The 12,784-nt window shown below is 53.6% G+C and overlaps 1 protein-coding gene across 1 annotated transcript; it reads left to right on the top strand.

Annotated features, from left to right (window-relative positions):
- Window positions 1-96: 96 nt before the first annotated feature.
- Window positions 97-5,340, top strand: FAM78B (family with sequence similarity 78 member B). Its single transcript, XM_058842620.1, has 2 exons — window positions 97-435; window positions 1,224-5,340. The coding sequence occupies exons 1-2, from the start codon at window positions 173-175 to the stop codon at window positions 1,744-1,746; spliced, it is 786 nt and encodes a 261-aa protein (XP_058698603.1). The 5' UTR covers window positions 97-172; the 3' UTR covers window positions 1,747-5,340.
- Window positions 5,341-12,784: the final 7,444 nt, after the last annotated feature.

The following is a 12,784-nucleotide window of genomic DNA, read 5'->3' as shown; positions in this document are numbered from 1 at the left end:
CCGCCCCGGCCGGCGTACGGCGGCCGGCGAGGGCCGGAAGAGACGCGGCGGCGCCTTCGCCCTGCCGGCGCCGGTGCGGGCGCCGTGCGGCGGGCGGCGATGCGCGGCGGGCGGGCGGCGGCGGGACCGGCCGCCCCCCCGGGCCCGCGGTGACGGCGGCTCGGCCGCGGCCATGGGGTGCCTGCAGAGCGTGGCCTGCAAGGCGCGGGTGCGCCGCGAGCAGATCGTGGTGTCGGACGTGTCGGCCACCATCGAGCCGGCGGCCACGGCCATCGAGGAGAGCTCGCCGGTGGTGCTGCGGTACCGCACGCCCTACTTCCGCGCCTCCGCCCGCGTCCTCATGCCGCCTATCGCCCGGCGGCACACCTGGGTGGTGGGCTGGATCCAGGCCTGCAACCACATGGAGTTCTACAACACCTACAGCGACCTCGGCGTGTGAGCACCGCGGGCGGGCACGGGGAGACGGCTGTGGGGGCACGGGGCTCCGGGCGGGCCCGGCATGGGAACGGCGGGGGCTGCCCGGAGCGGGCACCTGCCCTGCTCCGCCCGCACGCACCGGGAGCTGTAACCCCGGCACTGGGTGCTGTAACCCCGGCACTGGGAGCTGTAACCCCGGCACTGGGAGCTGTAACCCCGGCACTGGGTGCTGTAACCCCGGTATTGGGAGCTGTAACCCCGGCACTGGGTGCTGCTGTAACCCCGGCACTGGGAGCTGTAACCCCGGCACTGGGTGCTGTAACCCCGGCACTGGGTGCTGTAACCCCGGTATTGGGAGCTGCTGTAACCCCGGCACCGGGAGCTGCAACCCCGGCACTGGGTGCTGCTGTAACCCCGGCACTGGGTGTTGTAACCCCGGTATTGGGAGCTGCTGGAACCCCGGCACCAGGAGCTGTAACCCCGGCACTGGGTGCTGCTGTAACCCCGGCTGTCCTCCAGCACAGGAGCTGATTTAGGAGATAGTGACCCCAAAGAGACTCAACAGTGAGTTTTGGCCCAGTCAGTTTAATTGCAAGTTAATTAACATGGCATTGTGTTGGCAGAGCAAAGGCTTGAGCTGGACGTGTGAGTTTCAGTAAAGGAGCTGAAGCTGAATTTGTTCTTCAGGTTGTCCCTGAGAGTTTTCTGCAGGCAGGCAGAGGGTCCCTGTGCTGCTGGCTTCCCCATCCCTCACCAGGCACTCTTGCTGCCATTTCTCCTCTCATCTTCCTCTTCCTCTTCACTAGGTCAAGCTGGGAGCTGCCCGACCTGCGAGAAGGACGAGTAAAAGCCATCAGCGATTCGGATGGGGTGAGCTACCCCTGGTATGGAAACACCACAGAAACCGTCACCCTGGTCGGGCCCACCAACAAGATCTCCAGGTTCTCGGTGAGCATGAACGACAATTTCTACCCCAGCGTGACGTGGGCCGTCCCCGTGAGCAACAGCAACGTGCCCCTGCTGACCAGGATTAAAAGGGACCAGAGCTTTACCACGTGGCTCGTGGCCATGAACACGACCACCAAGGAGAAGATCATCTTGCAGACTATAAAGTGGAGGATGCGAGTGGACATTGAGGTGGACCCCATGCAGCTGCTGGGGCAGCGGGCGCGGCTGGTGGGCAGGACTCAGCAGGAGCAGCCGCGGATCCTCAGCAGGATGGAGCCCATCCCACCAAACGCACTAGTGAAGCCCAACGCCAACGATGCCCAGGTCCTCATGTGGAGACCCAAGCGAGGGCAGCCCATAGTGGTGATACCCCCCAAGTAGGGCGTGCAGGTGAGGACCTGGGTGCCCCCAGCCCGCTGCAGACGAACAGGGTTTGCGAGCCAAAGCAGATCTCTCGGCTTCTCCTGCCTTTGTTGTTGTGGTTGCAAACGTGGCTCCTCCTCGGTCAGAAATAGAGCCTGGCTGGCACGAGGACGCAGAAGAAGGTTTGCTGAGCTGGAGGATTTCCCAGGAAGCAGAATCGAGTACTTGCAGCTGGCACAGAGGCTGTCTGACATAAAGGACTCATCTTTCCTTGCGGGGCAGCGCGAGGAGCACGAGTGTGGTTGAACCGTGCCTGTGGCAAACGCTGCTTCCCACCCAGCCAGAGGGAGAAGCGGAGGCTGTGCCTGCTGTTCCCTGCCATGTCCATACCTATGCATTTCAGATGGATGATCCACCCCTCGCCTGCCCGCTGGCACCGGGCGGGAGCGGGCAGAGCAGAGCCCGGTGCCACCGCCCGGGAGGGGTTTTCCGCAGCCCAGGGGGGAGCGGGACACGTTTTGCATGCGTCTGGGTGTGTTTGGAGTAGTTGTGAGTGTAGGAGATGCCATAGCTCTTTTCTGTCTTGGAGTGAGGTCTAAGGGCAGGTTAGATGTCCTTTGGTTTAAGGTGCAGTAAGTCTTTGCAGTTCCTCAGCCTCCCCCTCCTCCCAAGTCGCGCTGACCCTTCTCTCACGGAAGCAGAACCGTGTCTCAGCTGAGTGAGAAATCGGGAGCGGTGCCGTTCTCCCAGCCCAGGTGCTCTGGGTGTGTGTGGTACCCAAACCAGCTCAGAGGTACCCCTGGACTCGCTTTGCTTCACTGCAGACCCCGCTCCCTCACTAGAGGTTGCATCGCTCATTTTCCACGCAAATGCTGGCTCACACGGAGACCTCTTCCCCAGCCACCCACGGAGCAGGGTGGCTACTGGCTGGGCCACCAGTGCAGGGGACAGCACTCCTTGTGGTAACTCCCCAAGCTCTGTGGAAGGCAGGGATGTGAGTGGAAGCTGTTCAGGGCAGGAGGAGGTGAATGTGCTGCCTGGGGGCTGTCTCCTGCTGCTGCCATGCTTGGGAGGGGCTACAGGGGGGATTTATTTGCCTTTCTCCTCACTCCTTGCTGCCTGGGTGGCTGGCATCGGCTGGTCCACGGGGCAGCACGGTGCTGTGGGATGCAGCTGGCAGTTCCCAGGATCTCACCCTGGAGCTGCAGCAGAGGCATAAACCATGGCTGTGCTGCTGCTGCTCTGGGTGCTCCATCGCTCCTGAGCAGGTGGTTTACAGCTGTTGCTGCTTTCTTTGCTCTGTCCTCCCCAGCACGAGCCCTGCAGCTCCTCCAGCTCGCAGCCCTGCCTTCTCCACACTGCGGGGGGATTGTGCCGCCCTGGGGATGCCGGTCATTCCTGCTGGGAAGGTCCCATATCCCACTGGCTCCTGGGGAGGAGCGCTGGGTGACACTTCGTGCACCCCGGGCCCCGCCTGCACAGGGGCTCCCGAGGCATCTTAGACCAAAAATCCCTGTGAAATCCCCGTGCTATTTATTGCCCTCAGTAGTGTTTGCTGCTGATCCAGTTCTTTATTTATTTTTCATCCGGGAGCGTTTCCTTTTGTCGCCCTGGTGCAGCATTTCCCTGTGCCGGGGCCAGCGCTCCTGCTCCTCCCTCCCGGCCCCACTCTGGGCTGGGAACCTGCTGCTTTCTGTGCCTATGTCGGGGTTTTGCAGGGGCTACAGCCTTGCTGTGGGGCAGGTTTGGAGGGAGAGAGGGCTTTGAGCTTTGGTTTGCTGTGTTTTCTGCAGCAGAGCTCCCACAGGGAGCTTGCTGGTGTGAGAAAATGTCCTGCTCTTGTGAGCCTGTGGTTTTGTCCTGGTGTGGGACCGATGGTGGCTTTTGCCATCGCTGATGTTTTGTTTCTCAAAAAGTGTGTGTGGAGAGGGGTTAGAAACTTGAATTTCAATTTTCCTTAAGGACTGGGGGAGGAGGGGTAAGTACCTTTTGGTTTGAAGTAAGGCAGGTATATACTTTTGATCCGGGGAGGGGACAGAAACATCTCTGGCAGCATCAGAGTTAAAATGCCAGAGGAAGGGGTTCCCCAACAAACGGGTAGCTCCGAGGTGGGCTTCCTGCTGGGAGAGGATGCTGTGTCCAGAGGCTGTGTGAGCCAGCTCCCCAAAACCCACGGGAAATGGCTGCATGCTGCTGTCAGCCCAGGGAGCTGCTGTGGCTCCAGTTGTCTGGGACAGTGGGGACACCGCTGCAGGGATGCTGTTGAATTCACTGCCGCCTTTTGGGACTTGCTGGCCAGTCTGAGCCTTGGCACGTGGCTACTGAGACAGCAGCAGCTGAATTTCTGTCCATGAATGTCTGCAACATCCTGGTGCCAGGGTCAGGCTCCGTGCCTGGCTGTAGCCGTGTGCCTGACCCCCGAGGGCTGCCCCAGCCTGCAGGCAGGTGTTGGCTGAGCCCCGGGGCCATGCCTGTGTTCATCTCTCCAGGCTTCTGCCAGGCTTCCATTCCCGCTCCTCTGACAGCTGCATTTGATGCACTTAACTCGGTTTGGTGCGTGGGTTGTCTTTGTGGGCATTTCCCCGTTAAAAAAGAAAGGGGAAGAGGAAAAAGTTTGCGAAAATTGTTTGCAAAGAAACACGTGCAAACAGCGTTTACAGAAATGTGCGGGCATTTTGCGCGGGTGCGTGTTCACACCTGGGTGGAGGTGGAGCTCTGGGGCTGGTGGTGCTCAAGGGAAGGTGGTGAGGGAGAGCTCCCATGTTCCAGTCTGAGTTTGGCTCATTCCCTGTGGCTGGGTGAGCACTCAGACCCCTGGGCTTCACCACATGGGATGCTTTTTCTGTGCCCCCCTTCCCCACCAGCACCCCGTTATCTCAGGGAGGGGCAGCTCATGGAAATGCCCACGCTCCCGGGAGCCCTGAGCCTCGGGGTGCCCCTTCCCCTCCTTCCCATCCTCGGGTCACTTATTTATTTATCTATTTATTTATTTATTTAAGTTATTTATTGCTATTTATTGACAACTGGAAGTCGTTTGGGGGGGGTTGGGGTGGGGTGGTAATTTCTGCTGCACAGTGGGGGCAGCTGGGTCTCCCCCACACCCAGCCTCCTGCATTTTGGGGTGCTGCTGGGAGCACCTCTGGGGAGGGATGCTCGTGGGTCCCCACGCTCCCATCCCCTTTTTGTGAGGGAGAGAAAGGAAGGGGAGCCACACCGGTGCCTGCAGGGAGGGCAGCCGGTGCTCGCCCCCTCCCTCCCTGCAGAAGCTGGGAGTCCCCTTGGTGCTCCCTCCCGTGCCCATCCCTGTTTACTGACCCGGCCTCCTGGTGCTCCTCCCGCTGGATTTGCTGTCTCCAGTTCCCGGAGAGGGCGGGAGGAGCCAGGATGGATGAATGTCACTACGGAGAACAGACCAAACCAGGTATTCTGCTGCCGCGTGGGGAAAATCAGAGAGAGAGGAAAGCTGGTTTTGCAGAGTGCCTTAAACACAAATGACTTTACCGAGTAGGGGGCTTGGACTTCTGTCTCTGGATGTTATTACCAACTGGAAAAATGTTGCATTTCACTTCTCTGGGATTAAAAGAAAACTACTCGACCTGTACTGGAGCCAAACCTTGTGTTTGCTTGAGTCTCTCTGGTTTGTACCTCTGGGGCCATGGCAGCACTTGGAACAGATGGGAATTCATGGAATTTCAGTCAGCCCCTGCCTGCCTCAGCAATGGCACCAGTGGCTGTCCCTGCTGGCTTTCAGCCCTTGGGTCTGGTGACAGGATTTGTTCCACTTTGTCCCGACTTGCAGGTGGCTTCTGTGGTGGCCCAGAGAGGTTGTGCTGGCCCTGCAGTTCCCTTCCCTGGGGGATGCTCTGAGCAGGCTCTTTGCACAAAGGTTGCCATGGGGCTGTGTCCTCAAGCTTCCAGAAAACTGGAAAGCTTGGAGTGGGCAGATGTTCCTTTTTCCCTTAGGAAACCAGATCAAAGTGAGTGAACAGCAAGAAAACCAGGAGTTTATGCAGCTCAGCCACAGGAACTAGGAAAGCTACACAGAATAAAAGATGTTTCCCTTTGGAAATTGTAGATTCCTCCTGCCCTTTCTTGCAGAGTGCAAGAGTGAGAACAAAAGTCAGCCCAGAGACCAACTGTTCCTGTCTTCCAGTCAAAATAATACATGGGAATAATATGGAGTTTCATAACAAAGGTTCATTTAAAAGCCATTTGGGGAAATACACCAATATTCACTGCATAGTGAATATTGTTGTATTATAGTTCCTGAAGGCAATTAAAAATTAATAAACCCCCTTTTTATGGGGGGGGGAGGGGTAATGAAAGAGGGTTGTGGGTGCTGCCTGAGGTTTAGTGTGGAGGGGGGATCTCACTGAATCTGGTGCATTGCTCACCTTGAACATCAAACCTCCCACTTGTTGGGGGGGTACATTTGTGCCCCAAGACAATTGATTTATTTAACAGCTGCTCCTTTTGAGCGTTGCTGGCTGTGCTGGGCATTGAGGGATGCTGGCAGCCACCCTCTGAGCTATTCATGAGCTTTCTTCCCTACTGTTATATTAAAACATTGCTCATCTCTTGACAAATCCCTGCGATGGAGCTGTGGGAGAGCAGGCAGGAGTTTGCAGTGCTCCTGTCCTGCCTGCTCATGCCCTAGGAGCAGGGAAGGAGCCTGGACCCAGCAGCCAAGGGCAGGCCAGGCTGAGGCACATTCTTCCTTCCCAGCAGGGGAAGCACAAGTGCTTTGTCTGAGACTGTGTGCCCTGGCACAACCTGTCTTTCCAAAATGCCTTCCTTGCAGAGCAAGAACAAGGGCAGCCTGTGCTGCTGCCACCCCCCTCCAGAGCCTGGGCACAAATCCCAGCTGCGTGGCCACAGGGAACACAGAAAATGCTGCAGGGTGCCCTGGGGGCCAGCAGAGACAGACAAGGGACACTGCAGGTAGTACTGAAGGTCAGTTTATTTGCTCGATTCCCTCTTCCACAAAACCTGAAAACAAATCACCTTCCAGCAAGAGATGAGAAAGCAGTTAAGAAGTGAGAGATCTGGCTCTGCAGCTCCTCCCCTACTCATGGGACCAAAGGTTAGATGGCTGCTCTGAGAGGCACCCAGCAGCTTGGAGCCCCCAAAGCTCCCTGTCCCAGCAGGACACCCCTTCTCAGCACACCCCTGGGAGAAGCTTGGCTGGGACCACACGGGACAGACACCAGAGCAGGAGCCCCAGAGTCCCCAGTGCTCCGCTCATCTCGTCCTTGCCGGGCAGGAAAGCAGCCGGGGTTAGCTCTGGGGGTGGAAGGGACAGCAGGGCTGGTTTAGTACCGCACCAGCAGCGTGACGGTGCCAGGCTGTGTCAGAGGGGCAGGAGCCGGGCTCAGGAAGGCTCTGGCATCCCAGCAGGACGGACAGACGGACAGACAGCCCTCACTCTGGCTGCGGGGTGTAGCGCAGGTACTTCTTGCCCGACGGGAGCTCCTTGGTGAAGACTCCTTTGGGGAAGAGCTTCTTGGCTTCCTCGTCAGGTAAGGTGGGCACCACCATGACGCTGTCACCGGGCTGGGGACAAATGGGGACAAATGGGGACAAGTGGGGATGGTGAGGAGCGGGCAGGGACAGACACAGGTGGCACTGCCTCCTTGTGAACGCCCAGCCACGTCCCCAGGTGCCAGCAGTGAGGGCACACGGGGAGCTACACCAGGAGACACGGGAGGTGTCCAGAGGGAGAGCTGTGCCATCTGCCAGCCCTGCCAATGGCATCCCACAGCCACAGCACTCCTGTGGGAACAGCAAGGAGCTCCACTATTATAGCCTATATATAAATAAAATATTATTAATATCATATATAATTATAAAAATATAATAATATATCAGATATTATAAATATACCAATATTATTAAATATAATATATATTGCATATATTAATAATGTAATACATTGATATATTATAGTTTATGTTCCTGATTATGCTCATGCTCCACTATTATAGCCTATATATAATTAAAATATTAATAACATAATATATAATAAATATATTTTATATATTATAATCTATAAATAATATTATATATAATTATAATAAATATACATTATATATTAAAACAATATATTAATAGTCTATTGTAAATTATATTATTTTAAAATTAATTTATATTTTATATATAAAATATAAATATAAAATAGAAATATGATTTTATCTTTATATAATATTATATTTGAGCTTATGCTCCTGATTATGCTTATGCTCCACTATTATAGCCTATATATTAATGAAATATTAATAATATATATAATAAATATTATATTGCATTTATATATTAATAGTCTATCAATTATATATAATAAAAATACATATATATTAACAGTATATATTATAATTAATAGTCTATTATCACTTATATAATTAATATATTATTAATGTTATATTTATATTATATAAATATAATTTATATGATATTATATTGTAGCTTATGCTCCTGATTGTGCTTATGCTCCACTATTCACTGGAGCTTTTGCTGCAGGAAACAGGAACCTTCAGAGGCTCCAGCCTCTGAAGCTGCTGCTTTCCCCACCCTCCAAGGGAGGCTGGCTGCTGTTTCAATGCCTGTTTCCAGTGCCTGGCTGTGAGCTTTGCCCTGCTCCTCACCTTCCAGTCCACAGGGGTAGCGACCTTCTTGTAAGCTGTGAGCTGCAGGGAGTCCACCACTCTCAGGATCTCATCAAAGTTCCTCCCAGTGGTGGCTGGGTACAGGATAGAGAGTTTCAGCTTCTTATCCGGGCCAAAAACGAACACCTGAGCACAGGGAGAGACAGTGTCAGGGGCTGGGCACATTTGTCTGACTCCTCTGCCCAGCCCTGATGTTCCTTTCCTGGGAGCTGCCTGATCACAGCTTCTGGGACAGGGGAGATGCCTTGGAGGGGATCTAGAGAATAACTGATGCCCAGGGAATGTGGTTTTGCTCTGGGAGCTCCTGTGTCCAACTCCAGCTTTGTTTTGCTACCTGTGCCCTTCTAGTGCAAGCACATGAGGGGAGAGGGAAAGTCCAGCAGACCAAGCACTGACAAAAATTACTTTGGGAGAGGCACAACCAGGATCAGTGGGTTGCCATGGCACTGATGCCTTGAGAGGCTGCCTGGAACAGGGGCTTTAAAGGAATAAAGCAGGTATTTATTAAAAAGCCTTTTAAAGAATACACCTTGAGCAGTACAAGAGCCTGGCTAAGGCTACACCCAAGATGAATTCTGAGTCACGAGTTTTCACACTTTTATAGGTTTTGGTCCATTTACATAGTGGGTAAATTACTAAATTACAGCTCCAGGTTCTGAAGTCCCATTTTCCCAGATTGCTCTCCTCAATTTGCTGTTATTTGTGCTTTTTGGAGCTGAAGCTATAATGGTGTCCTTGGTCCTGGGGCTGGAAAAGGATTGTTGTGTCTGCCTGAGCTGTGAGGAGAACTGGCTGACACTTCATATGAAGTTCAGAGTTACCAATGCAGTACAGAACCTGGGAAATATGAAAGCCAGAACTTCAGGCAGCAACACAACCCATGGCTGCAGGCCAAGGAAGTCATGGCAGCTCCTGAGGACAGCCATGGCCATGCAGGTTACGCTGCCCCAGAGCCCAGGGCAGGATGCAGGCCATGGTTCTGCACTGGTGCTGTGGGACAGGCACTCACCACACGAGCGGTCAGGGGCATCCCGTCCTTGTCCAGCTCGTCGGGGTCCAGCATGCCCAGCTTGACGGCCAGCTCCCGGTTCTTGTCAGCAATGATGGGGAAGGGCAGCTTCTCTGCAGGCTGTTCCCCGTTGTAGGCGTTGATGTCCTGCAGAGACAAAGCCGTGGGGTGTTCCTGTGGCACCACCACAGACAGAGGCCAGGCAGGAACAGGAGCTGCATCCAGGAGCTCCCGCCTCGCTTGGCTGGAGGTCTCAGGCTGGGACAGCACAGCTGGGTGCTCATGGCCTTCCATGAAGTTTCCAGAAACCTTTCCACAAACCTTTGTGCCAGGCTGGGCTGTGCCTTGTTCTTGGAGGTCAGTTCTTAGGCTGTCTGTGCTCAGAGCCTGTGGAACAGCTGCTTTGCCCAGGCAGTGGGCACAGAGCAGCAGGGAATTCCTGCCTGTGTCAGTGACAGAGAGGTTTAACCACCTTTCACTGAGAGCTGTGTCCCTCTTCCAGCTCTCTCCCAGCACGGGATCTAGCACTGCTGACAGATGTGTTGGAGTCACAGCTGAACTGCTCTGTGCTCCTAAGGAATCGTTTCTCTAGTGGCAGAGCAAACCAGCAGCCCTGCAGCTGACAAAGAAAGGTCCCAGGTCTTGTGGAAAGGGACCAATTCAGGAGTCACTCGCAGCTTACTTAATTAAAGGCTCTCAAAAAACTAGAGTGGAAGCCTGAGTGCAGGTGCTGGGACACTTCTCACTCCTTTCTGAGCCACGCCTGGCACAGAAGAGAAAACCATCCCCCTCCACAGCCCTGCAGGCTCTCCCTTGTGAACATGGTTTATGAGGTTCCTCCCTGTACTAGTCCAAACTGGACCTGCTTCACAAATACAAAAAAAAAATGTATTTTGAGCATCTCCAAACCTGATCTGGGCTCGACCAGAGCATTTAAGTTGCCCCTGGGTTCTGCAGTACCGCTCTCAGAGGTCACACTGAGCCCCAGCAGCGCCTGCTCAGAGCAGGCAGCACAGGCAGAGCAGCTGCCAGCATCAGAGCAAGTAGAATTCCTGCCCCAGAACAGGGCAGCCTGTTCCTTCCACCCTTTTCATGCTACAAGGAGACAAAACTGACTGCAATGCTGCTGTGAGCCTGCCTTGTGCTGTGCTGCATTATCAGCTCAGCTGATAACCTCAATGTACACATCTCTGCCTTCTGTGGGGGAGCAGAGGGAACTTGGAGAGGACAGGGATGGAAATGCTGCCCCTTGGCTCTGCTCAGACCACACCAGCACCAACAGAGCCCCCTGTGGCTGCTGGTGCTGACAAAAGGGGCTGTAGCCCTGCCCCAGCTGCTCAGGATGCTGCAAACAGGTCAAGTGGTGCACACGTGGCCAAATGTTTCCTTTCCAGCTCCTCTCTTTGCTTGTTTTCTCCCTTTCTGTGTCACCACAGCTCTGCAAAGAGCAGCCACTGATCTCAGCTGGGTTGTGGTCAGGCTGGCCTTGGAAGGAAGCAAAGAATCACTTCTGCTGTCCTGCAAACCTGCCTTGTCAGAGCAGAGCAGGGAAGGAAAGCAGAGCTGGAGAGTTCAGCTGAGGAGAAATGCTGCTGAATGCTCCACAGAGTCAAAGGAGGCCACAGATGGACATCAGCAAACGAGACCCACCCAGCCCTCTCTTTAGAGCAGGGGCTGGAGGATGAAGAGTTTTTGAGAAGCAATATCTGAATCCTATGGGCTGTAACTCGTTCCAAAATGCACGTAAGTTCATTACGTGGGGAGCTCTAGAGAACAGCCTCACAAACCACACTCTGTGTTGCAATAAAACACCTTCCCTAGTCACTCATTTTCTTTCCACAGTCCAAGCTGAAACCAGACATCACCAGAGTGATTTATTCACCACCAACTCCCCGAGGTGCAGCTATCAGTGGCCATGGAGAGCACTGAAACCTCTGGCATGCACAGCATGTGCCAGCCAGGGCTGCTCCAGGAGCTCAGCCATTCATCCAGCCCTTGGAGAAGCAGCAACCTCCTGACTGGGGAGCTTGGGATCAACCCCTGGCTGAGCTACAGTTCCCATTCCTGGAGCAAGGCTCTGTTTTTTGGCTAGGGATGGCTAAGAATAGCTGTGACATCTCTGGCTGGAAAGCTCAACTGCACAAAGGGACACAAGGATTATTGGCTGCACTCCAGCCCCACCTTTCTAGGCCCTGTCTGCCCACTGAAATTTGGCAGCAAAGCAAGCAGAAGTTCCTTCCTTGTTCCATGCAGGATTTCAGCCAGCCCTCTTGTTTCCTTGCAGAAAAGGCTGTGCTCCAGGTAAAATCAGCTTCATCCAGAGAGAAAGCAGAGGTGTGTTTGGGAACGCTGCACAGAGGGTTCTGCCCTAAGTTTTGCTCACTCCTAGGACTTCTGAGTTCAATCCAGTGAAACACAGGCTGGGTGGAACACTCCAGCCTTCTGTGGATTTGTCCTCACCAATTGGATCTTTTGCTCTGGAGGACTTTCACCTCTTTCTTTCTAACAGGTGCTGAGCTGACACTTCCAAACCTCTCCAAGGTTTCTCCCAGCCTCACAGAAAGCTCACCACAGCTTGAATCAGTCCATGGTTTTTCTGGAAGGCCTTCCTGCTCTGCCTCCCCTCAGCCAGCATCCAGAGGCTGCTCTGCAACTTCTCCTGGTTTCATCTGAGCTAGTGCTGAATAATTCCACAGGCTCAGCAGAGTCAGCTCGTTGTTCATGGCTTTTTCAGATCCCCTGAGTCTGCTGAGCCCCTGCAGGCCCGGAGAGAGCTCAGCTCTTCCCTCCCTTGACACAAGTCACTGCTTTCCTGCAAGAAACAGCCTGCCCTTCAATGCTGACCTCATTGGAAACTTGCTGCAAATTCAAAGCCTTTGCAGCAGTCAGCAACACCCTCACACTTCAGCTTTAGCCAACCAGCAGGTGAGTCTCCTTACAAAAGCACAAAGCAAACTTCATGTTATGTCTAATGACATGTTATTTGCTAATTTGACTGCTGGTTTCAGCCAGTTTGAGCAGCACAGAAACCTCATTTACTGGGATTTGCACATTGCTTTTCCCAGGCCCTTCTGAGGACATTGGCCATGCAGCACGCAGGTACAAAGGTTGATTTAAGCAATAAGACAATTAGCTAATTTCTAAAGCCACTCAGTCACGAAATAACGTCTGAGTGTAGAAATTTCTCACTTTTAATGCCTCTTATTGCATGTACCTCTCATCCCTGGAAAACATGTGAGAACATTCCCAATTTTAAGAGCTAATGTGTTAATAAATTAATAAATGAATTTAATTTTTAAGCCTGGAACCATTCTCCCTGGCAGCACACACAGGCTGCTGCCTTTGAAGCATTTCTTTAGCTTCTTGCATGTTCCTTCATTGAGTT

The sequence above is a fragment of the Poecile atricapillus genome, chromosome 7 (assembly GCF_030490865.1).
Source record: "Poecile atricapillus isolate bPoeAtr1 chromosome 7, bPoeAtr1.hap1, whole genome shotgun sequence".
Taxonomy (NCBI): domain Eukaryota; kingdom Metazoa; phylum Chordata; class Aves; order Passeriformes; family Paridae; genus Poecile; species Poecile atricapillus.
This window is presented reverse-complemented; position numbering and strand designations above follow the sequence as displayed.

Bases quoted from the DNA above. Each gene is read 5' to 3' on its own strand.
- FAM78B (XM_058842620.1), top strand. From the start codon at position 173: ATGGGGTGCCTGCAGAGCGTGGCCTGCAAGGCGCGGGTGCGCCGCGAG. The intron at 436-1,223 runs GTGAGCACCGCG...CCTCTTCACTAG, and splicing joins ACCTACAGCGACCTCGGCGT to GTCAAGCTGGGAGCTGCCCG.